This window comes from Kalmanozyma brasiliensis (assembly GCF_000497045.1).
Source record: "Kalmanozyma brasiliensis GHG001 unplaced genomic scaffold PSEUBRA_SCAF7, whole genome shotgun sequence".
Classification (NCBI taxonomy): domain Eukaryota; kingdom Fungi; phylum Basidiomycota; class Ustilaginomycetes; order Ustilaginales; genus Kalmanozyma; species Kalmanozyma brasiliensis.
In genome coordinates this window covers 666,296-690,347 of record NW_015961990.1, presented here as the reverse complement: position 1 = coordinate 690,347, position 24,052 = coordinate 666,296, and the positions used below count along the sequence as shown (strand labels likewise).

The following is a 24,052-nucleotide window of genomic DNA, read 5'->3' as shown; positions in this document are numbered from 1 at the left end:
ACACCTTGCTATCCACATACATCGACGCCAATTCGAGAGGTGGCCGTTACGATGCCGGTCCACATCCTCGCCTCGACCGTCTCCGCCGCCATACCCACCGAATACTGGGCCTCCCTCGCCGCAGCATGCATCTCGATCTCGATGCTCAAAACCTGGTCGCGTGGTCCCTCGCTTCTCGAACCACCCACCACCTCGGATAGCTTCACCGACCTTCACGGGCGGATCATCCTCATTGCCTCTGGGGCATTCACCCCGCTGGGCGTGGTCACTCTTTCCTCGCTCGCGCATCGCGGGGCGCAACTCATCGCGCTCACTCCCGACATCAGCGCGCCGGAGGTGCTCCAGATGATCCACCTGATTCGCGACTCGACGCAGTCCGAACCGGTCTATGCGGAACAGTGCGACTTGGGCGATTTGGAGAGTATCAGTGCGTTTGCGGCGCTCTGGAATGCCGGGGATAAGGGGCAGAAGGAGGGCGTGCGGCGGTTGGACGGTCTGTTGTTTCTGCCGCCGGGGCGGGAGGAGTTGCAACGCGTCCGATTGGCCGAGTCAACGAAAGGGAGGAGAGAGGAGGTGTATCAGCTGCACGTGCTGGCGAGGTTTCATCTGGTCAACTCGTTGCTCAGCAGCTTGCTCGTCCAGCCGAGGGATCGGGAGGTGAGGCTGGTCAGCGTCATGTCGCCGTTCTACGCTGCCGGGTTGGGCCACTTTGATCTCCTTGCGACACAGACTGCTACGACGAAGGGCAAAGGGCCAAAAGGACAGCTGCAGACTCTCTCAGAAACCTCCTTCTCCGCTCTCCTCGGCGCCGCCTCCCTCCGCTGGTACGCCCTGACACTCGAACTGCAACGTCGACTCGATCTGCTAGCCGAAGCGGATCCGCGCCCGCGCACCAAGCTCGCCGGTATCGATCCCGAGTCCACCTCTTCCACTACCTTCACACACTCGGGCGACATCAAGGACGAAGCCCAACGTCAGATGCGACAGCACTCGAACATCAGCATCGTCAACGTCTGCCCGGGGTTCGAACGCACCGATCTCATCGATACGTTCTTCCCCCGCTCCTCCAGCTCCAGCTTCATCGCGCGGATACGAGGCTTTTTGCGATGGATGGTATTGTTGCTGCTATGGCCGGTGGTATGGTTGTTAGCCAAGTCGCCGGCTACGGCTGCCAACAGCGTCGTGTGGGGTACAACGCGCAAACTCGAGCCGCTTTCGATGCGATATGCGCGCATCCTGGAGAGTTTGTCGCCACCGCAGGGGAAGGGGAAGGAGAGAGAGACGAGAGGGTGGCAAGACCCGGTGATTCCAGCAGAGATGTATCGCGAGGGAAGGATCGTTCGTCCCCAGCTGCCGGTGAGGTTCGGAAAGCGAGGGGAGAAGCAGGATGCCTGGGCTGAGCTGTGGAAGGGGGAGGAGATGGAGGTCGAGCGACGGATCAAGGCGCTCGGTGGGAGTATCAAGCGGCCGAAGGTGTGAGCCTCGTCTGGAAGTCAGTCTTATGTGGGCAAAGACGATCGTTTGTGATTGTGCTCCGGCGCAGCAAGAAGCCGCCTGAGGTGTGACCATCGTTCGGAAAGCCGTGGGAGAAAGAGGAAGGCACTGGGGCGTGATTTCAAGCAGCTGTTGGCGTGACGACCGTGTGGAAGTCAGAAATAACGCCCAGCGCTCGGTGCACCAAGCTGCCGGAGGAGTGAGCCTCACCTCAATCGCGATCGCACACAGGCAGAGCGAGCGTCCTGGATCGTTTGCCACGCATCAACTCGCTCGGTGGCAGGGTCAAGCGGCCCTCAACCTCACCATCTCTGTGTCCGACGCACAGGCAGCGCAGATCTTCAATCATATCCATATCCAGTACAATTACACATCAACACGGATACATCATCGCTGAAGACCATTCACGTTCGCCGGCGTAGGCGTAGCCAACAGGCTCTGTGAGACGCTCCTCTTGCTCGCGACTCCCAGTGCTGGACCTTTGATCCCCTTCGCCTTGTCAGCGAGCGTCTGGGTCGAGGCGAACGAGTTGTGCATCCTCGAGCGCTGCAGGACCGACGAAGGTGTTTTGCCGATGGCTGGTGTCATGAGGGCCTGCAGGTTGAGCGAGGAGCCTGGGTTGACGGAGGGCGTTTTGGGCGGAAGCATGGTGTGGTGGGCGGGGCGAGGTGTGGCTGCTACCATCTGCGATTGCGACGAGCGGTGCATCGGTGTAGCTGCGGGAGATCCGGGGATCGTCGCGATGCTGGGTCGAGAGTGAATGGGCGCTGCAGGTGCAGGCGGAGGAGCCAGCAGGTCGGTGTTGTCGATCGTCAACGACTTGGTGCAGTTGGCCGTCTTGTAGACACCGATCAAGCGCGACGACAGCTCGAACATGTTGTTGCGCAGCGAGATGATGATGAACTGACCGCCCTTGGTGCGCTCCTTGATCAAGTTGGCCACGATCGAGACGTTGCGGAAGTCCAGCGCGGCGTCGATCTCGTCCATCACGTAGACGGGCGTCGGCTTGTAGGCGTGGAGGGCAAACACGAGCGCCAGCGACGAAAGCGTCTTCTCACCTCCGGACAAGTTGGAGATGTTCTTCCACGACTTCTTGGGCGGCATGACCGAGAAGAGGATACCTTCGGCGAACGGATCCAGCGAGTCGACCAGCTCAAGCTCGGCATTGCCTCCGAGCGTGATGGTCTGATACATCTCCTTGAGCTTGGACGAGATGACGCTGAAGCCCGCCATGAAGTTCTCCAGACGCTGCTTGCGGAGGTCGTCGTATCGCTGCTTGGCTGCGTCCCGCTCCTGGGTCGTGGCCTCGAGATCCTTGGCTCGAGCGAGGAATTCGCCTTCACGTTTGCGGTACTCCGCAAGCACCGACATGTTGGCCGAGCCATTGGCGACTTCCTCCTCGTAGGCGGTGATGGCACCCTTGAGCGAATTCTTGTTCATGGCGCGCAGCTCGTCCTCGGGGTACTCGAACAGCTCGTTGGCCGAGCTATCGTCGTCCTCGTCCTCGTCCTCCTCTGCGATATCGTCCGCGTTGCCCGACGATCGCTTCTTGGACTGCTTTGAGCGCTTGGACGACTTGCGACCCTGATCGCCTTCCTCGTCGTTGGCTTCAGCATCGTCGGCTTCGTCTTCGCTCTCATCGTCCTCGTCGATGTGGTGCAGCGACAAGGCGGACAGCTTCTCGTGCAGGTGCTTGAGTTGCTTCTCGTGCTCGCTTCGGAAGCGCTCGTTGTCCTCGAGGTTCTGCTTGATCTCCATCTCGAGCGCACGGAAGGCGTTGGCGGATTCGGAACATTCGTCGAGTTGCGACTTGATCTCGTCTCGCTCCTCGGCCTTGGTGTCCATGAGGTGCTGAGCCTCTTCGACCTTGGAGCGCACGCTTTCGGCGGCCTGTGTGTTGCAAGCGATCTGGTCACGGAGCTGCTCGAGCTCCTCGTCAAGCCCTTCAAGCTGCTCCTCGTTCTTCTGGAGTGACTTTTGCAACTTGAGAACGTCCTTTTCGGCCTTGGACTTGGTCACCTCGGCTTTGGTGGTGAGCTCGGACGAGAGTTCGATCTTCTCCTTGATGCTGTCGACCTTGCTGTTTTGCGTTCGGAGCTCGACACCACCCGCCTCCAAGATCTGCTCCTGCAAGCTCTCGATGTCGCTTTCGATGGCTTTGCTCTTTTCGGTGAGCTTGCTGATCTCCTTTTCGAGAGACGCAATCTGACCGTCGAGCTCAGCAATACGCGAGGCATCATTGGCATCGGGTTTGCTCTCCGCTTTGAGCTCGGCAACACGCCTCTTGGCCTCGGTGACGCGCTGCTCGCCGCTTTCGAGGTCCATGCGGATCTTGTCGAGTGCGACCTCGATCTGCGGTGCACGGGCGCGGTGGCCTTCGACCAGAGACTCGACCGTCTTCAACGACGAGATGTGGCCTTTCAAGGACTCCTCCAGCGCATCGCGATCACGCTCGAGACGCTTGAGCTGCTCGGGCGAGACCTCGTCGGCGGCGAACTTGGAGCTCATGGCACCGCTGACGAGCTTGTCGCCACCACCGGACATGGCACCGCTCTTCTCGATCATCTTGCCATCGAGCGTCACAACACGCCAGCGCTTGGCACCGTAAGCGATGCGGTTGGCCTGCGTCAAATCCTTGGCGACGAGCGTGTCACGCAGCTGATGGTAGAAGGCGCCCGCAAAGCGAGCTTCCCTCGGCTTGACGAGATCAAAGAGGCGTGGAGCGTTTTCTGGCGTCTCAATGGGTGCGAGCATAGCAGCGTTGATGCCAATGCTGTTGAGAACCACGAAGTTGGCGCGTCCGAGGTTGTTCTTGCGGAGATGCTCTATGCAGGCTTGACCGCAATCGACCGTGTCCACGACGATGTTGTTGAGACCGGGACAAGCCGTGCTGACGGCGACGTCGTACTTGTCGTCGATGACACCGAGATTGCCGAGACGGCCGTGGAAGCCTTTGATCATGCCGAGCTCGGCTTGACGAGTCAGGCTGGAGAGCACATCACCACGCGATCGACTGGCGCTGACGGTGGCTCGCGCCTCTTCGGCTTTGGACCGCGCCGAGACCACCTTGTTGCGGAGAACAGCCTCTTGCTGCTTCATGTCGTCGAGCTGTTTCTGACCGGAGGCGATCTTCTTGTCGAGGTCGCGACGCTCCTGGTTGAGACTCTCGACCTCATCGTGCTTGGTCTCGTTATCGAGCTCGAGATTGCGAAGCGACTCCTTGGCCTCAGCGATGCTAGCCTCGACCTGAGCTCCGCGGCTGGCGAGCAGGTCGCGCTCCTCTTGGGCGACATTCTTGGCAGCCACCTTGTCGCTGATCTTGGCAGTCCAGGGTTGGAGCTCACGCTGCTTCTGTTCGACGGCGCGGCTGAACTTCTCGGTCTTGCCCTTGAGCGAGTCGCGGATCTTTTCGAGCTGAGACTCTTCGCGTTCGAGGGTCCCTTCGAGCTTGCGCAGCTCGGCTTCCTCCTTCTCGATCTTGTGAGCCGAGTCGAATGCTGTGTTTTTCGCCTCTGACGCAGCGTGACGGTCATCGGCGATCGACTTTGCGAGCTTCTTCCTCTTGGTCTCGAGATGCTTGCGCTTCTCTTGCAGCTGGACATCCTCCTTTTCATACTTCGCTAGCTCCTTGACGATCTTCTCGCTGCCGCGCGAAATGCTCTCAAACTCCTTGACGAGGGCTTTGTAGCCAGATTCGAGTTCTTCGATCTCGGTCTTGGAGCCAGAGTACTTTTCGACCTCTTGAGCGAGACGCGCCTTGAACTTCTCGATCGCATCGGTGGCGACCTTGATGTTGTCCTTTGCCTCGAGACTGTAGAGCTGCCAGAGCGCCGATTGACGTCGAGTGAGCTCGTTCTGCGCTTTCAAAAACCTCTCTGCTTCGCGCTTCTTTGCTTCCAGTGCATCCTTCTCCTTCTGGACGATCTTGAGTCGACCGAGCTTCTCGGCCCTCTTCTCGTTTGCTTCGTCGACGAGCTTGGCTTGCTCCTCGATGGGCGTCTTGAAGCAGCTGGTGCCAATAATGTCTTCGAGATACTCGAGCAGACCCTCCTCGTGCTCGTTCTTGGCGCGGGGAGGCATCTGAGCAATAGACTCGACTTCACCCTGCAGGATGAGGAAACGCTTGTGGTCGAGATCAATACCCTTTGCCTTGAGGAGAGTGGTGCACTCGGTGAAAGTGGACTTGCGGGCGTTGATGAAGTACTGAGAAGTGTTGTTGCGGTAGGCGGTACGCGAGACGATGAGCTTGCTGCCGGGGACCACCTTGAACCCATCTCCTGGCAGATCGATGATCTCGCGGAACCAGACCTCGACACTGCACTGAGGGAGATTCTCCTTGCCAGCCGAGTTGTGAATGAGTTCGCTGAGCTTGCCCTGACGCATCTTGGTGGCCCTCCAACCGAAGACAAAGAGGAGCGAGTCGATGACGTTACTCTTACCGCTTCCGTTCGGGCCAACGACACTGGAAAAGGACTTGTGGAAGGGGCCGATCTCCTGACGACCGGCGTACGACTTGAAGTCGTTGAGGACCATCTTGTGGATGACGAGACGCTTGAGGGGACCGGCGGGAGCAGCAGGCTTGGCCGGGGTGGCGATCTGCTTGAGCAGGCTGGACGATGGCGTCTGCGGAACATCTTGCGACGAGGCGGTGGCGGGCTCGGGAGTGACGGAACGAGCTTCCTTGAAGGAGACATCCGATGCATCCGATTCGTCTGCTTCCTCTTCTTTCTTGACAGGCAGAGCCTTCGCCTTGGCTGCGGTGGCTGGCTTTGCAGCTTTGACGCCTCGACGAGCTGTAGGTGACTGAATCACCTCATCCTCCTCGTCTTCCTCGTCGTCATCTCGAGCAAGACTCAGCGATTCGTCAACAGCGTCTTCGTCCTCTTCTTCCTCCTCGTCCTCGCTCTCCACCACGCGCTTCGCGCGCGATTTAGACGTCTTGATCGGAGGCGGTGTGACTTTCTTGGCAGCAGCGGGCGCCTTGGTGCGTGCTGCTGATGCGCGTGATGTTGGCTTGGCGGCTGACTTGGACGACCTGGACTTCGAGACAGGCTTTACTGGAGTATCGAGCTCTTCATCGTCGTCTTCGTCGTCCTCATCCTCGTCATCTTCCTCTTCTTCCTCCTCGCTTTCTTTCTCATCCTCTGACTCCTGAATGCGTCTTCGTGACCTCGAAGATGCGGCTGTGGATGGTTTAGCTTTGGTTGCGGCGGAAGAGCGTGAGAGCCGCGTCGACACCTGCTCTGAAGGCGATGCAGAACTCGAAGATCGAGATGAGCCGGTGGATGTGACCGAGTCGCGTGCCTTGGAGGCAGCAGCTCTGCGAGGCGGCATGTTGACGCTGTAAGTGTGAGATGGGCGCTCGATGTGGTTGGTGTTCCGGATGAAGGGAGAAGCTCGAGCCGAAGTTGTGGTTGCTGTGGTGGGTTGATCTGTCGATGAGAGGAGGGACGAAGGAAGCGATCAGGGTTCAGCGGCTGATCGCGCTGAGTCGATTGTGTTGCTCTCAAAGCTGAGCCAGCAGTCTCGCGCGTTGAGCCAGAGCAGAGTGACCACGCCAAAAGAAAAAGTGTTGCTCTCGCTCAGCTGGCACGCCGACGCGTCCAGACCTTCTGCGAGGCTGCTGCCCTGTTTTTGTATTTTTTCCTGCCGCTCAAATTGGCACGCGCAAATACAGGGTCACGTGCTGACCTCCACTCCGACAGCTCTCGCACGACACCCCTCGCTCCTGCTCCTCCTTCATCTTTGTTCCTCACCCTTTCGCCATCGTACCTCACATCTCGAGCACTTCGCAGACTCTCGTCGCGGCAGCCTCGATCATGCGCAACGAATCCTCACGGCAGAGCGACGCCCGCTCTCACAACCCCAACCTCAACGTCTACTACTGTCTATGCGGGGAGTTCGTCCTGGTCTCAGACCGCCCTCTCTCTAGCCTCCCTCTTCGACCGCTCGACAACTCCCGCATCCTACGCTGTCTCGATTCCCCGCCATACTCGATCACCGGCGCACCGCAAAAGGTGCGCAAGGCGAGGATCTTCAAGGTCAGCGCTAGTCAGGGTCAAGCCAAGTTCATCAAGAGGCCCGATGGGAGCTTGGAGAAGCAGTATCCGTTTTGCTGCTCAAGATGCAGTCTCGAGTTGGGGTACGAACATACGCCGCCACCGTTGAAGAGCGGGGGAAGGTTCACGTTTGTTTTGCCGGGAGCGGTGACCGAGAGGCAGGGTGTACCGCCGACAGACGCGTTCTTGGAGGATCTACTGGCGCAGGAGGAGCAAGAGGAGATACCAACAAGCTCGGCAGCTCCATCCGCAGCCGTCTAACCCTGCATGTCGAACATATGTACAACAGCATCACATCAATATACCCGTCGCGCATAAGCATCCTTCTCAAAACATCAGCGATGGTTTCAGTGCATCGACAAGGATGCTCAGAACCAGCCAGGCGATCACAAAACCAAGCATCGACTAAAACGATTCAATTGGCTGAAGAGAGCACATTGCGAATGGATGCTGGTGATGGAGCAACTAAATAAAAAATGGTATCGTGGTATTTGATATGCTCGCCGCTTTAGATGGCGGTAGTCTTGTTGCCGGTGGAAGAAGACTTGAGGCCGAGATCGCGCTCGAGCTTCTCACCGAGCCCATCGACGGTGCGATCGCACTTGCCCGTGTTGAGCAGGTTGGCCTCGTGGACGGAGCGCGAGTTGTTGGTCAGACTGCCGCCGCCGGAGAGGAAGTCGGCCTTGGAGACGGGCTTGTGGTGGGTCGACTCGTGGACGATGGGCGCCTCGTGGGTCACGACGTGGGTAGGGATGGTGGTTTGGATGCGATGGTACTCGTGCGTGTCCTTCTCAATGACGGGTTGAACGACGTTGTGAATGTGGTGGTGAATGTGCTCGTTGACTTGCTCTCCCTTGTCCACCACCTGGCGGTGAACGGGGGCTTCGGCATACTGGTCCGCGTGCTTGCCAGCCACCGAAGTCAGCAGGTGCGCATCCTTGTCGGTCGAGGCGTGCTTCTCGTGCACCTTGGTGACCGGGTGAACCTTCGTGTGCGTCTGCTCGGCAGAGTGCTCCGAGTCGAGCACGGGCTGAACGTGGTGCTGGATGTGGTGGACGTGACGCTCGTGCTCCTTCTGGCGCGTCACCTCCTCCACCTCGTGGCGCTGGTGCGTGTGGTGCGTGACGGCAGCAAGGTGCTGAACATCCTGGTCAACTTTGCCGCTGTTCAGGTCGAGGTGCTTGTCGGAAGCAATGTCGTGGCCTGTCTTGTGACGCAGGCTGCCGTCGGTAGCGTGGACATCGCCAGATCGGCCGAGACCGAGCTTGTCCTCGACCTTCTCGCCGGTGGAGCGAGAGTCAGAGTAGTTGTGCAGGCGGCCGTCAGCAGAACCGATGTCCTTCTGGTGCGTGGCGGGCGAGCCACCGGTCGAAGTAGCGGCGGTGGTGGCGGTGTGTCGTCCGTCGTCCGACGACTCGCTGGAATGCGACTTGCTCGAGAGAACCTTCTTGACGGCGTTCATGTTGGATGATGTGCAAGCTGAGCGGGCGGACTGAGCTGAAAGGGGGGAGTTGTGCAACGATTGATGCAAGAGCGGTGTGATTTTCTTCCTTATGGGTGGGTGGAAGAGGTATGTATTGGGGGATGGACAAGGAGTAGAGCTCGAGCAAGAAGCTTATATGGTTTTGTAAGGTCGGCTTCCCACGCTGTCACAGACAGCTGAACCACGCTGATGCCGAAGCAATCTCAGTCCCTAGAATCGAGGGAGCTCGAGGCTCGGGTACCAAGTGCCCTTGTCTGCGCAGGATCAGTCTCGCCTTGCCGGGGCAGGGATCCTGGCTATGAACGGAAAGACCGCTGCACAGCAGTTGGCGAGGCGAGCAGCGATGATGCCGTCACTGCCACCGGCAATGCTATCCGGTCGAAGCACGAGCACGAGAGGGTGAAGCACAGTCCAGTGACGCAAGTTTGAATGATCCGTCGTGCAGATGGGCAAAAGACGCTTTCTTTTGGCTTAATGATGTCAGAGCGTAGTCTAGGATGGCTTCTCAACGTCGAGGCGGGAAGGCGAGGGGCGAGTAGTGACCAGTGGATCCCGCCAGAGGAGCGGTCGAGAGTCCTAGTAGTGGCTGTGAAGCTTTGCAAGCGAGGCGGCCTAGACCTGCTGCAAATAACATGGATCACAAGGGCCACTCAGCCTCAGCTGGTATGACCGGGCAACTTTGCCGTTGGAACGAGGATAACATCTGCCAGCATGACACGCCGAAACGGGAAGCTGAGGCACCACCATGCTACCAATGAGACATTGTTGCGGATGCTTGACCGCTGCCGCCTGTTCCGTGATTGTGACGGATTCATGCAGAGCCTGCTGCCGAGCACGCTTTGAGGACCATGAGAAAGAACTCCAACGACGTCAGGCTGCGACGGAGCATGACATGTGGTCACGGAAGCGAAGGAAAAGCGTTCAGACACCGTTCGCTTCGGTCACCTCCTGCATACGGGACGCAAAGGAGGCGTTGCACTTCAGTCACAGAGACAGCTGCCACTTACATCAAAGCTGACAAGGGGGTGCGGCGGTTCGGCGGGCGACGAAGCACAAAGGTGACAGCTGACAGAGTTCAAAGTGAGACATCCACATTGGACGCGGCACGTTGAGAATCAAATGTGCTGGCCTTTCCACCCATCCGAGAATTCGAGGACGCTGATCCGTACAGCACGCTACTTCATTCGTTTGCAAGATCGGAATGCCGGTCCATGTTGATGCGCTCTCGCCTCCATCTCGTCTTGATCCACGGTCTCGTCATCATCATTCCTTTGCTTCAACAATGCAACGCGTTGACTTTGCGCGCAGGAATCCGGAGAGAGTGTCAAGCCTATCACTTGCAGCGGCATTTGAGTCATGCGGGGGAAAGATGCGAGACGGAGGCGCTTTGCCAAGCTCTCTGCGTGTGTGATTGGCTGAAGGTGGCTTGCGGCGGCCGGATGTTGAGGCGTGGTTGAGATTGTTGGTGACGTCTTGTTCCTGAGCCAGAAGCCGGCCGATTCTGACGGGCGCGGAAGGCGAATCTTGACAGCCGGCAACTTAGCACGCAGGTGCTTGCTAAAATTGGACGCGGCTGGTTGCTATGATGACAGAGATGCTCTTCAGCGCCGTGTGCGCATCACGACACAAATAGATTTCAGGCTTGCGGCGACTGTCAAAAGGGATCAAGCCTCCTCCACCATCTGCAGAGCGTGATTCATGCCGCTGCAAAGCTTTGCTAAAGTGGGCTTGCTTGGTTGTCATCTTTCCGCGAACCATGCTCACCAAGCTAATGTCAGGCTCGCCTCGGACTCCAGAACCGCATAGCCGCACGCTTCCCAATCTTCCGAGCTCAGGCCATGATAGGTCGATCTTGTTTCCCGCTGTGCCGGTGGATCTTGGGATGTGAGAGAACAATGGCGCAAGCCGATCCGGCTTTGAGATCGACTGGACGTCGTCAGCCTTGGTCCCATCTCCCATCTCGTGGTCGAGATTCGGCGACTGCATTGTTTGTCTCGCACTAGCACTAGCGTAGCGGCTGTTCGGTTCGGTTCTCTGTTTCCCAAGGAACGACTCGGATGCGCAGCCGCACGGATGACTTTTGGTCCCCGTGGACAACAGAGCCGCCAGTGTTCGTCAACGACCAAAGATGGTCCGGAACGTGTCAGTCGATGATGCTTAGCCGACCGACGGCAAGTGAGCACGCCAGGGCCCAACGTCACCACAGAGCGTCTAGCTCCCGTTCGGCATCTTCCGCTGCACGCTATGCTCATGGACCGGAACTCATCTCGCCGGCAACACTCCGAATCGACACAATCACGCAAGAGATACGAGAACGAGACTAGCAATTATGAAGACCTCCAGAATCCCCCCTGAACCGGGAAACGAGGCCGCACGATGAGCAAATATACAATAATGGTAACACCGGAAACACCAAATGAAATGAAGAGAGAAGAATCACCTGTTCAACGAGATGAGGGATGCATTTTTTGTTTGACGACTGTCTCAGGATTCCGCCGATCCAGAGTTGCGACGGCTTTCGCTGCCACTGCCGGTGCCGCTACCGCCATCCTTTTCCGACGTGTCGCCCGAGGTGGTGGTAGTGGCCGCCGTCTCGTCCGAGGCATCGCCCGAACCAGAACGACGATCGTTGGGCGCCCGCTCGGGGAACGGCGAAAACTCGGAGCCCGAACTGCTGCTGCTGCCGTAATCGGTGCTGTGTCCTGCATGCAGATACGACAGCTGCGCAGTTGGCCGCAAGTGCTGGCGATGACCGTGACCGTGATCGGGCCGACGCTTGATGGGACTTGGCGTCTGGATGTGAGGCACCGAAGGACCTTGTCCGTTGCCCATGAATCCGGCAGAGCCATCCATGGGTCCACTGCGTCGACGGCCATTCGCCATGGTCGGAGTCTGCGGTGTCGAAAGCTGAACGCCGTTCGCGTTGAGGCCTTGTCCGTTGGCGCCGAGGTGATCTCGCGACTGGCGCCGCAAAGCGCGGATCTCGTCCTTGAGTCGGCGGTTGACGTTCTTGAGCTGATGCATCTCGAACACCCACGACGAGCTGCGGTACGTCGACAGCTCGGCAAACACGGATGTCAGCGAGTCGATGCTGGTGCCCGTGGCGTCGAAGGCGGGTTGAGGTCCGCCCTTGGGGTACGCCACGTTGGGGATCATCCACGAGCTTTCGGCAGACGCGCGCTGAACGTGCATGAACACAGTGGGCAGCGCAGGACCAGCAGCAGCCGACGAAGGGTAGAACGACGTGAAGACGGGCACGTTGTTGCCTGCACCGTCCCCCATGAGGTGCGAGACGCTCATGGCCTGACTGCTGCGGAGTGCCTGCAGAAGCGAAGGTGCCGCTTCATAGTTGGTCAGCTCGAGCACGTGGCGACCAAAGATGTCGCGTTCGTCGCAATTGAGCACCTCGGCAACGGGACCTGTCGAGTTGAGGAAGATGCCGTCGATCGACAGCTTGGACCAGAACGAGGGCTGAGCAGACTCGGCACCCCGACGGACGTGCTCCCAGGCAAGATTGTACACGGGGCGCGGTCGACCACTGGAGATGACGACCTTGCGCCCCTTGCCCTGTTCGAGATGCAGCTTACCGGTGCTCTCGATCCAGCGGTGACCGTCGTGCTTGTGTCGCATGCGCATGATGAGGTTGACGCGCGGTCCAGCTTGACCACCGCCACCCTTGGTCAAGGGGTTGGCAACGCCCTCCGTGCGAATGTTACGCGAGGCGGCGGCGGCGATGCTGGCGTTGCTTGTGGAATCCTTGAGCTCGCGGAAGACGGGCACGACATCGCTGGGGTGGCAGAATTCCGAGATGGACTTGCCGATGACCTCGTCGGCCGTGTAGCCAAGGATGCGCTCGATGGACGGCGAGACATACAGGAATGTACCCTTGAGCGAGAGCACGTAGATGAGGTCGTGCGAATTTTCCAGAAGCACGCGCGACCACTGCTTGGCATCGCAGGGACCCACGCCATGGATAAGGTCGAGAATGTCGGCAGCCAGCAGGGCTTGCTTGGAGGCATCCGCATCGGCATCCTTGCCCAGCTCGTCCGCGCCGAGGATGGCCGAAGGAGGAGGGTCGTTGATGGAGCGATAGTTGACGAGGTACGAGCCGTCGTCCTTGCGCTCGAGGATAGCGCCGGGCTGCTCGACCAAGTCGACCTGGAAGCCAACGAGGAAGTCCACCTGGGACGGATCAGACCACGAGACAGGCACGACAGTGACCAAATTGATGAAGGGGCTGCCGTCCTTGCGATAATTGATCAGACTCGCCTGGCACTCTCGAAGACCACCCAAGTGACGCTTGAGGTGTTCCACAGCGCGGTTGTCGGTGTGCTGACGCTCAGCACCGGCCTCGAGAGGAACGCCGGGCGTCTGCAGGAATCGACAATTTTTGCCGAGGATCTCGTGCAGCGTGTACCCAGTCAGGTGACAGAACGTCTCGCTGGCGTAGATGAGCGGCTGTTCGGGGTGACGCGCATCCGAGATGGCAAAGGAGCACGAGAGATCGACGGGACCGAGCGCGATGCTCTGGTTAGGACGAGTGATGGCACGCGAGAGGATGCCGAGGACATCGACACCCGAACTCGAGTATTTGTTCGAGGTCGGGATGGCATCACCCGACGAGGTGCTGAAGTTGCCCTGGTAGATCTCAGCGCTAGCGCCAGCGTTGCCACCAACGTTGGCTGCAGGCATCTGGGGTGCGAAGCTGTTGGAACGACTGTCGAGCATCTTTTGCGGTGACATGTCGGACGACGACACGGACGACCCGGAAGAGTCGTTCATGAACGAGACACTACGAGTGGGTATCGGCAAGGGCCCGCTGCTGATCTGGCTCATATCGTCGTTGAGACTGCGCTTGGCACCTCGGCCGGCGACTGAAGGGAAGGCAGCGACGCCCGGAGCGGCTGCATGTTGCGAAGCCTGGCCGAAAGCTTGCTGCGGCTGTTGCGGCTGCGGCTGTGGTGCTGCCATCTTGGCGGCCTGTCGCGAGAGGCGTCGACGCTCTTGCAAGCTGAGGTTAGCCCTGGCGGCGTTGGTGACGGTGATGCCGCGGTTCATGGGGGGCTGCACTCGCTTGAAGGTGGAGACGCGAGGGATGGAAGACGTGCTGCGGCTGCCTGTGCCCAAGAGGTGCGAATGGTGAGCGGCAATCTGGTCGCGATAGGAAGCGGTGATGTCGCGCTTGGCACCTGACGCTGCGGGAGCGACAGCAGGGGCAGGCCCTGACGTGGGCATCTGGCTGTTCTGGCTAATAACGCTGGCGTTGGTGTGAGCGTCCTGAGGAGGAGGAGGAGGAGCAGCAGCAGCAGCAGCGCCAAAGCCAAAGTTGGGGGCACCGTTGCCTGCACCGGTGGTCGAGCCCATGTCCCACGAGTCCATGAGATCGTTGCCAAATGACTCGCCGTAGTTGCTGCCGTACATGAGCGAGTTGGACTGGCTCATGAGTGTGCCACCGGCCATCATGTCGAGTCCGCCGTTGATGTTCTGCATGCCCTGGTCGGAGAAGGACGCGACCATGTCGTTGTGAGGACCGAGCAGCGCGGATGCGTTGGTGCTGACGGTGTTGCCGAGATTGTCCACGGCGATCGAAGCGCCATTGTTGTTAGGGACGGCCGGAGGCGCGACCTCTGCGTGCGAGGGAGAGGAGATGAAGGCGTCAAAGTCGAAAGTGTCCGCCATCGTCGATGAGTGAATCGGTTGGTGATGAAAAAGGGTGACTAAAGACGAAGCGGCTATTGGCACAGAAAAGTGCGATTTGCTTTGATAGCAAGGGTATAAAGGTCGAGAAGAACGAACGAAGAAGTCGAGCTTCGGGGACGATCAGAGAGAGCGCGGGCGTAACGAAACGGACGCCGGAAAGATAATTGCGCTGGTGAGAGAAGCAGTAGTGCTAACTATGAAGGACGGAGATGTGTCCTTGGCTCTGGTGATCGTGACGAAGAAAAATGTCGACTGGGAACAAGACCGATGATGTCGAAGATCAAGTGGATTGAGAAAACAAGAAGGTAAGGATCCAACTGATGCGAAAAGGTCGCGGGATAGCAGTGCAGTAGGGGCAGAGCGATATCGGCTGCCTAGTGTGCAAGTGAGGATTAGGGAGGAGGAATGATGGCGAGCCAGAAAGGTGGCGGCCGCGTAGCGCGACAGGCGCTAAAGTGTCGGGACTCGACTTAACCCTCTGGCTGCAAACTCGATGCGAATCAGCAGCAGAAGTGATTGAGGGATGGGACGAGGCTACGACACTCAAGAGCCTTTTTGCAGGTCACGCTGATCGAATATCCCCTTGCTTGTTGAAGGAGCGATCGCTTGTGCGAAAAGGTGATGAGAGTAGCAACAGCCTAGCGTAGAGGCTGATGAAGGGGGATGTTGACTTGGGCTGGTGGCGATTCGGGTGAAAGCAGCATCAAAGCCAATGTGACATCAGAAGGTGAAGAGGGTTCGTCGAGATGAGAGTCGATGATCAAAGTCGCAGAAAGGTGCGTGACGATGTGGATCGAGGTGACTGGTCGATGAAGTTGTTGGGGATGAGTGTGAAGAGAGATGATGATGTTGATTTGCAGTGGTGTAGCTGAATGGAGCTTTGAGACGTGCAAACAAGTTGTTGAGATAGCCTAGCGATATCGGAGGCTGTAAGATGAAGGGCCGCCTAAAGGAGGGGCAGGATGATGGTGATGATGCAGTGCTGGTGGACTTAGTGAGCCATCAGTACTGGAGAGTGACCGAAGATTGCGATGTGGGCAACGGATGGTGGTGGTGAGGCAAGGTGAATCGCTGCTCGCTGCGCTCAAGTCGAGCTGCAACCGCAGTCAAAGGCAGCAGTGCGCTGTGCTGTGCTGTTGCGATGCTCAGTCGAGGCGCAGCAATTTTTCACTGTCTCTTGGCTGTGATGCAACTGGAGTCCGGCGCGCGGGGGGTCGTTGCGATTAAGGCACTGGACGAGTCCATTGATGGATTGATGCCGAAATCGTGCCTCTGCTCTAGAGCCCGGATGTTTGGTTTTGGATGTCAAGTTCAACGTTTCTGTCTCTCTTCCCACGCCCGGCTCGCTTTTTCGGTCCTTTTCTCAGAACCAAGAAGAGACGCGAGCGACCCTTTCACCGGTTGGCTATGTTGACGCAAACACGGGCCCTCTGATCGACGTCGATCTCTGACATCCGCCCATTTCTGGCGGTCGGACTGTTCTTGTACGACTGATGTTGAAGCTGAACAGCATTCGCAGTAGCTATCTCACTGTTTTCTCTCTGTGAGACTGAGGTCGCGATATGGTGGCGGGCGGGCGGTGGCGAAGGCGAGTAAGAGCACCGCGAGGTCAAAGGAGGGTTGATAGCCGGCCAAGTCCACATCGATCTGGGTGGAAAGGATTTCGCCTCCGCTCTAGACTCGTCTTTCGCCTCGAGTGACCTGAAAAAAAACATAAGTTGCGTCAGACTACCGAAAAGTACGCCCCCGTCTCTGTGCCAAGTTTAGTTGGATGTGGCCTCGATCTTCGGCTGTCTGCAAACTTTGACGTGTTTGACAAGACCCACCTGCAGCCACTTTCTAGAATCGACGCCACCTAGACCCTAGGGTCTTTGCGGGTTGACGCAAGCGCGCGCGGGGCATAGCGGCCGTGTTCAACGTCTCGTACCGTAGACCTTACCTTCCTGCAACAGCGATCATCACGACCGTCGAAGCAAGCAACTCGGCTCGACCTTGTCGCGTCCGTACGATAATTACCGCGGTCTGACAGCTCTTACCCGTTCGTTTCTGGAATCACAGTCGAAGTCCAGCCGCTGTGATGCCTGTCAATTCGGTGCGCAACCGCAGTGGCATAAGCCTGTGCGTAGTATCGTCATTTTTGGCCCATTGTGCGAATGTTTGATCGGACAAACGCGCTCGCGTTTTCGGGCCGACGCTGACTCGTACGAGTGTAGTCAACTATTGATATCGCAGATCACCGATTTGAACAACCCGATAAGAACGGCGGAAAGAAAAGCAAACGACGAGAACAACAGGAATCCGTCGCGGACGCCCAGACCCGTTTGCAACTTCCTCCTCATTCTTGGTAGCGACCACAAAGCGATCTCAGCTCGCATACATCTGCTGCTGCCAATATGGAGGACGACGACGACGCTTTCTTGTACGGCGACGAGCCAGCCGCTCCTCCTGCTGCTCCCAAGCCAGACGACGGTGCGACAGCAGCACCAAATGCTCCCCTAGATTCCGCAACTGTCAAGCAAGCAGCACCAGACGCATCAGCTGCTGCCGACAATAACGACGACGATGAAGAGGAGGAAGACGACGACGAGGAAGAAGACGATAGCGACTCGGACATCGAGTTCATTATCGATGCAACCCAAGACGCTCAGCAGCCGACTGCGCGACCCGGCTTCCAACGACCTGGCGCACCGCCAGCACGACTGCTCCCGAATCAAAGCACACCTCAACGACCTCAATCCACCCTCACATCCGAATACACCCCGCTCTCTCGGTCGCAGCTACTTGCAAATGCCAGTCCGGCTTCGACGTCGATCGGACCTGGCGGAGCTCTTGACCCGGCCGCCGCTGCCGCCGCAGCAGCAGCAGGTGGTCTGCAGCCTCCCGGTGCCCCTCCCGCCAAGCCACAGACAGCGCTCGACGGTACAGGCCCAGAAGGCGGTCCCCCCGCCGTTCCTTCCACAGCGCCCAAACTCGACCTCTCCCCCGGTCCAGAAGACCGCACCTTCCCCAAACCAGAAGACGTCGTCGAAGAGGAGGAAGCCGCCTCACGGGACATCTTCGATATCGACCTCGAATCGCTCCCCGAGAAGCCCTGGAGACGCTACGGCGCCGATCTCACCGACTACTTCAACTATGGCTTCAACGAAGACTCCTGGTCTCTCTGGCGAAGCAAGAAGGACCGCATGACCGATGCCAGGAAGAACGCGGAGAACATGTTCGGCGGGAACAACGGAGATATGATGGGCAACATGCAGCAGATGATGTCCATGATGCCGCCTCCGCAGGCGATGCAAGCGATGATGGCGCAGAATGGAGGGATGCCGCCAATGCCTCCAGATCAGATGATGGCCATGATGGCCAGCATGGGTATGCCCCCGATGCCTGGAATGGGCAATATGCCGCCTATGGGTGGTCCGGGTGGAATGAACCAGATGATGATGCCTGGTATGTTTGGCGGCCCGCAGCAGTCCAACGGTGGTCCTGGTCCCTCCTCGCACGACCAGCACAACCAACACCAGCAACAACAGCAACGATTCAGCAACTCGCCCTTCCCGCAAGGCCCGAATCAAAATCGCCATGAAGGCCAGAACTCTCCTTTCCCGCCCGCGCAGGACCGAGAGGACAAACAAAACGACACATCCGATAAGCCCGACCCCGCCAGCGGCTGGGACGCCCCTCCCTCCATCAAAGAAGAAGACGCTCCACCCGGCGTACCACCGATGAAGCCGCTCTCCGAAGCAGACATGACGGCCTTCCTCGGCGCTTCCGGCATTGACCCCTCCGCCGCTGCCGCCGCTGGCTTCCCCAACCCTTCCGCGCCGCGCTCGAAACCCAACCCTCCCAAATCTGCCCCGCTCGGACCAGCAGCAGTAACAAAAGGCACATCTATCCGAGGTCGAGCAGCCGCCGTGGCAGCAACATCGTCTCGTCCCGGTCGAGCTGTCTCCCCCACCCTGCCACCCAACGTCCCCTCCGGCCCCAAGAACCCGGGCAAGCGATACAACGATCGGGACACGGGCACTGGGGCCGCTGACTCGCTTGACTACGGTGCCAATGCCGGCAACACCGGTGGTGGGGACGAGTATGCGCACGATTGGGATAGCCGTGATCGCAGTCCCGATCGGGGCCCTCGACGCACCGGTGGAAGGAGTCGACGTGAGGGCACGTACGATTCTGCCAACGGGAACGGAGGCGATGACCGACGTGGGACTTCGGGCCGATCGAAGAGGACAGAGGAGTGGGACGACGATGCTGCTTCGCAGTCCTCTGCTGGTGGACGGAGGAGGGGGAAGTCGACGACCAGCTCGCGGGATCACAGGCGCGAAAAGTCGTCCACGTCTCACCGCAGCGATCGGGAACGGGAAAGGGAGAGGGAGAAGGAGCGCGAGCGCGAGCGGGAGGCGAGGAGCCAAGCGAGAAGCGAGAGGAGGGCAGGAAGGGATGTCGAGGATGCGGCGATCCCGACAGGACCCGCAGCGGGCAAAGGAGGCAGCAGGAAGAGAGCTGCTCCGGACGAGAGGGAAGATGATGACGCAGGGAAGAGCGGGAGTCGAGGAAAGGGCGGATCGAGGAAGAAGCGTTGAGACCAAAACTCAGATGGAATTCATCACATTCGCTCGCGCTATGTTTGTGTGCGGGCATGACCATAGAGGTGTGAGTGGCAGTGTGAGGTGTGCTAATAGGAAGGTGAATCGCGCCTCGCACTGCGATCAGGAGGTGGGGACATAGAGCGATCCCTGGATCGGCTTGAATGAGAACGAGACGGTTCGGCCTGACCCCACTTTCGCATCGGAATCTTGTAGTCATCGTCTCGCCCGTCGCCATAATTGAATCGGTCGCCTCCGATCATCCTCTGCCGGTCAGGATGAACGCCTCGCGGTCTTACTCCATCTCTGCCTACGTAGTGAGGGTCCTCGCTTCGGCTCGCCCTGCGCCTGTCTTCATATGCGTCATTTCGTCCGTTCCTGCTCGATTGTGGACGTCGATCCCGACCCCAGCTCCTCTGCTCTTCCCTCTCCTCTTCGCGCGGAACTTCAGGCGGTTTGCACGTCTTGATGCTGAAGCTGGCCCCATCGATCTGGCCGCCGTTCATATACAGTGCCGCCTTGGCCGCTTCCTCGACGCTCCCCATCACCACATGCGCCCACCCGTCGCGGTCCCGCGCCATGCCGCGAGACGGTGTGAGGTGAACCCTCTCTACTCGACCGTACCATCCGAAGACGTGATGGAGGTGCGATTCGCGGACATTGTGCGTGAGAAAGTCGATGCGAAGCGCCGTTTTGGGGTTCTTGCGGCTGTCGGGCATCGGGCTGCGTGATGAAAAGCGCTGTTGAGGTGAGGCAGAGCGCGAGGACATTGAGGCGTCGGAAGGAGTGCGTCGTCTCCGCCGAACATCAGGTGACCGGTCGGATGCGCCCGAGTAGATGTGTGCGCTCCGACTCGATTCGGCTCTGCCATCCATCGTGATTGCTCACGCTGCAGCCGCCAATCGTTTATTGCCCGGCTTGAGTGTATTTCTTGAGGTGATGGTGGTGAAGAAGGAAGAAGCTCGGAATGAAAAAATGGTCGACGAACCGTGCAGACTTTTTTGGTCACGATCAAAATTAAGCTCTTCGACAGTGCAGAACTTCATCGCCGTAACCGTCATATGTTGTTCACACACATGCTCGTCACAAACAACGAGAGGTGCTGAAGATCTTGGTATCAAATTTTGACATTGTCACAGACTAGCTAGAGGAGATAGAGAGGCTTTTCACAAGCCGCTAGCTTAGAGGTTCTTGAGAACGTTCTCGGCGGCGGTGACAGTGACGCTGGGGGCCTCGTCCTCGACGTACGCCTTCTTGACGACGCCATCCTCGACGACGAATGCGTAGCGCTTGGAGCGGTGGTTGCCGAGCAGACCGCTGGCGTCGAAGTCCTGGCCGACAGCCTTGGTGAAGGCACCAGTGTCATCGGCAAGGAAGTGAACGTTGGAAGCCTTGTCGCCTCCAAGCTTCTCCTTCCATGCCTTGACGGTGAACTGGTCGTTGACGGCCACAATGTAGATGTCGGAGACACCCTTGGACTTGAACTCGTCGGCGTGCTGGATGTAGCCGGGCACCTGCGACGAGCAAGGACTGTCGAGCAAAACAAAGACAACGAGTAGACTGTCAGCAACACTGTTGCGGTCATTGAAACGACGAGCAGGAGTGAGGTGCGGACTTACGGAGTGAAGGCACCGGGAACACCAACGATGATGGCCTTGCCCGAAAGACCGTCGAGCGAAACGTCGGCGTTCTCAGGGTTGTTCTCCTTGAGCTTGATGCCAGTGTGGATCTTGGCACCCTCCTTGACATCGCCCGAAACGGCAGCCTTGATCTTGTCGGTGAAAGAAGACATGTTGGATGATGGATGTGTGAATTTGAATGGAAAGTGTAAGGTGTGTCGTGATGGATGAGTGCGGAGAATAAGCCGTCAGCAAGGTTGGGTATATATGGTCCGGGCGAAGGAGGTCAGATGTTCAGAGCCTACTTCGCCGAACAGCGTGCACAGACCGTGCGGCGAACGGGACAAGGAAGCCTTTCTCGCCTCGAGGGCGCAGCCTTGCATCATTTTGCTTTGGTGTGGAGTTCTTCGCCACCTCGCTTGGTCGCAGTTGTGCGGCAATAAGATCTGCTCTGGCGCCATTGGCCTGCAGGGTTCCGTCTGCCTTTGCGCAGCAGAATGACACCATTTGCTGCTGCATCTAGAAGCTGCATTCGCTGCATGCCTGTGCAGCTCAAGCTCTGCGTCGTGCCTTGGCTGGCCCTGCCTTCTCAATCACATTGCTTTCTTCCACGGATGTCCCGACTGCTTGACACACACATCAACGGCACCTTCGCTGCAGACGGCGGCCTACCACAGGGACGTGATGCTTCGGCCCTACCGACCGACGACGAACGAGAAAATGGGAAGCCGTCTGACTGGCAGAGAAGCGCTCTGGGTCGAGGCTCAGCATGGCCGGCGACCAAAATCCAGGAGTCCGCCCGCATGACCGTTGCCAAAAGTGGAGGCCGACGCGCTCAAAAAATGAGGCAGCTCACGCCGGCGCTATGATGCATCTCCAACGTCACACCGGCGGCACTCGCTCACATCACCGCATGAGTTGGAAGGCCCGTCACCGTTGGCTGGCGTTGGAACCTGAGCATTGTTCTTCGGATCTTCCCGATGATCTTCTTCGGCTGCCGCGATAAGTTGGTGGGTTTGGAAGAAAGCATGTCGGAAAGCAGACCCGACCTCAGCTGAGAAGAATTGGGTTGATGCATGACTGAGCTACACGCTCAGGCCATGTCGATCCTATCAAGAATAACTTGTGCCTTTGGGTGGGTCGACAGCCAAGTGAAAGCTTCCCCTATCCCTGAGCGATCAATCTTCCTTGCTCCCCGTCGCGAATCATCAGCAATCTCTGCATCGACAAGCACACGAAGACGGTCCGACATCCTCATCAGCACTGCCATGTCGGTGCCGCAAAAGCTCAGAGTGGGCGTGGTGGGAGCTGGCGAGGTGACGCAGGTGGTCCACCTCCCAACACTCAAGTTCCTTTCCGATCAGTACGCAGTTACAGCCATCTGCGACGTCTCGAAGCAAGCCGCTGACCACGTCGCGGCGAAATGGAGCATCCCTCACGTCTACACCTCGAGCGCCGAGATGGTCCGCCAAGATGACATTGATCTTGTGCTCGTTGCCAACAGCGACGAATACCATGCCTCGTGCGCCATCGAGGCGGCTCAAGCGGGCAAGCACGTCTTCATCGAGAAGCCCATGGCTCTCACTCGCACTGATGCGAAAGCGATCCAGCAAGCCGCCCAGGAAAATCAGCGCAAGATCTATGTGGGCTACATGAGACGTTACGCACCTGCCTTCCAGGTCTTCCAGAAGCTGCTGGCCGAGTCTGGACCGATTCGACATGCTATCGTCAAGGACATCATCGGACCCAACTCGTTCTTTGTCTCGCAATCCGGCACCGATCCTCGCAAGTTTGGCGCCGACATCGCAGAGGAAGCTGGCAAGGACAAAGCAGCACGAGCAAAAGCGATCTTGGCAGAGGCGATAGGCGCAGACAAGGCAGCTGATCCTCGACTCGGATTCGTCTACCGTCTACTGGGATCGCTAGGAAGCCACGACCTGAGCTTCATGCGCGAAGCTCTCGGAGGCAAGCCAGACAAGTGTGCCTCTGCCTTCGCCAGTCACGATGGCATGTTCATCTCGGCTTCTTTCGAGTACACCAACCGAGGCGCCAACAAGGGTAACGACAAGTACAACGTCCTCTACACCACTGGCATCCACAATGTCGGTGTCTTCGAGTCGTTCTTGGAAGTCTGGACGGATGATCGGGTTCTTCGGATCGACATCGACACGCCGTATGTCAAAGGATTGCCGATCAACGTCACTGTCAAGGAGAACGACGCGAGCGGTCACTACTCGGAACGCATTATCCGCCCTACATACCAGGACGCCTACACAACCGAGTTCCTGGACCTGCATCAAGCGCTGACTACAGGCAAGGATCTCAAGACGACCCCCGCGGATGCGATGGAAGACCTGGGCATCTTTGACATGATCATGGCTCACCTGAAAGCATAGATAAACGAAGCTCGAAGCTGTTTGCGGGGTTTGGAAGAAATTCCCAAATGATTTCGCTCTTCCCTTGACTGCCCTGCATATCGCTTCATGATTTCACGCTCGAGTTTGCGCGACGCCCACCTGCATGCCCCGCCCGCCTGCTTGTGCTTGCTCGTCTGCTTCGAAATCGGGACCCTCGCTGGTTTCAGACGCAGAAATCCCTTGTCCGCTAAGCAGACCGTCGACCTGCGAGACGGCAATCTCAACGGAAGCTCGAGGCTTGTACGCTCCATTCAACATCCCTAAGCGAAAGCGAGATGCGAGATGCGAGATGCGAGACTGCGATCTGTTTGCAGCGACGCACCAAGAAAGTAGGAGGAAAGCAATCCACTGCCGAGAGGGGGCGTAGGATAGCCGAGTCAGGCGATTACCGCGTGATTTTTTTAGAATCGACGCCTCCGCATCTTGGCAGTCGATCCCGGCTTGGGGAAGGCAGCAGCTGCACAACCATCCGCTGCAAAGCCAGCCGACGAGCCGCTCCTGTAGCCCGGCCCTGCCTTGCGCCTCATCGCTTGGTCTGACTTCACACGAGATCTCTAGACTCCAAGACCTTCCTCTGCTACCATCACAAACAAGATCTTGACTGCGCCATCCATCCATCCATCCATCCATCCATCCATCCATCCATCCAGGCCCGCTCGTTGCATCGCTAGAAGGTTTCGCAGGGCACATCCCA

General features: G+C 58.4%; 9 protein-coding genes across 9 annotated transcripts; 4 read left to right on the top strand and 5 right to left on the bottom strand.

Annotated features, from left to right (window-relative positions):
• Positions 1 to 51: 51 nt before the first annotated feature.
• PSEUBRA_005925 (NAD(P)-binding domain protein) lies at positions 52 to 1,479 on the top strand (the record flags this gene model as incomplete). The annotated part of the gene is made up of 1 exon (XM_016439304.1): positions 52 to 1,479. One exon carries the CDS (start codon positions 52 to 54, stop codon positions 1,477 to 1,479), a length of 1,428 nt encoding a protein of 475 aa, XP_016290096.1.
• Positions 1,480 to 1,881: 402 nt separating this feature from the next.
• On the bottom strand, positions 1,882 to 6,828 carry PSEUBRA_005924 (RecF/RecN/SMC, N-terminal; the record flags this gene model as incomplete). Its single annotated transcript, XM_016439298.1, has 1 exon — positions 1,882 to 6,828. One exon carries the CDS (start codon positions 6,826 to 6,828, stop codon positions 1,882 to 1,884), a length of 4,947 nt encoding a protein of 1,648 aa, XP_016290095.1.
• Positions 6,829 to 7,313: 485 nt separating this feature from the next.
• On the top strand, positions 7,314 to 7,814 carry PSEUBRA_005923 (uncharacterized protein; the record flags this gene model as incomplete). The annotated part of the gene is made up of 1 exon (XM_059465649.1): positions 7,314 to 7,814. The coding sequence occupies one exon, from the start codon at positions 7,314 to 7,316 to the stop codon at positions 7,812 to 7,814; it is 501 nt and encodes a 166-aa protein (XP_059321693.1).
• Positions 7,815 to 8,061: 247 nt separating this feature from the next.
• On the bottom strand, positions 8,062 to 9,015 carry PSEUBRA_005922 (uncharacterized protein; the record flags this gene model as incomplete). The annotated part of the gene is made up of 1 exon (XM_016439289.1): positions 8,062 to 9,015. The coding sequence occupies one exon, from the start codon at positions 9,013 to 9,015 to the stop codon at positions 8,062 to 8,064; it is 954 nt and encodes a 317-aa protein (XP_016290094.1).
• A 2,505-nt stretch (positions 9,016 to 11,520) lies between these two features.
• On the bottom strand, positions 11,521 to 14,715 carry PSEUBRA_005921 (PAS domain protein; the record flags this gene model as incomplete). Its single annotated transcript, XM_016439285.1, has 1 exon — positions 11,521 to 14,715. One exon carries the CDS (start codon positions 14,713 to 14,715, stop codon positions 11,521 to 11,523), a length of 3,195 nt encoding a protein of 1,064 aa, XP_016290093.1.
• Positions 14,716 to 17,129: 2,414 nt separating this feature from the next.
• Positions 17,130 to 19,319, top strand: PSEUBRA_005920 (Pre-mRNA polyadenylation factor Fip1; the record flags this gene model as incomplete). The annotated part of the gene is made up of 1 exon (XM_016439305.1): positions 17,130 to 19,319. One exon carries the CDS (start codon positions 17,130 to 17,132, stop codon positions 19,317 to 19,319), a length of 2,190 nt encoding a protein of 729 aa, XP_016290092.1.
• A 92-nt stretch (positions 19,320 to 19,411) lies between these two features.
• Positions 19,412 to 20,092, bottom strand: PSEUBRA_005919 (RNA recognition motif domain protein; the record flags this gene model as incomplete). Its single annotated transcript, XM_059465648.1, has 1 exon — positions 19,412 to 20,092. One exon carries the CDS (start codon positions 20,090 to 20,092, stop codon positions 19,412 to 19,414), a length of 681 nt encoding a protein of 226 aa, XP_059321692.1.
• A 411-nt stretch (positions 20,093 to 20,503) lies between these two features.
• PSEUBRA_005918 (Redoxin) lies at positions 20,504 to 21,114 on the bottom strand (the record flags this gene model as incomplete). The annotated part of the gene is made up of 2 exons (XM_016439301.1): positions 20,504 to 20,852; positions 20,942 to 21,114. The coding sequence occupies 2 exons, from the start codon at positions 21,112 to 21,114 to the stop codon at positions 20,504 to 20,506; spliced, it is 522 nt and encodes a 173-aa protein (XP_016290091.1).
• A 1,095-nt stretch (positions 21,115 to 22,209) lies between these two features.
• On the top strand, positions 22,210 to 23,337 carry PSEUBRA_005917 (Oxidoreductase, N-terminal; the record flags this gene model as incomplete). Its single annotated transcript, XM_016439312.1, has 1 exon — positions 22,210 to 23,337. The coding sequence occupies one exon, from the start codon at positions 22,210 to 22,212 to the stop codon at positions 23,335 to 23,337; it is 1,128 nt and encodes a 375-aa protein (XP_016290090.1).
• Positions 23,338 to 24,052: the final 715 nt, after the last annotated feature.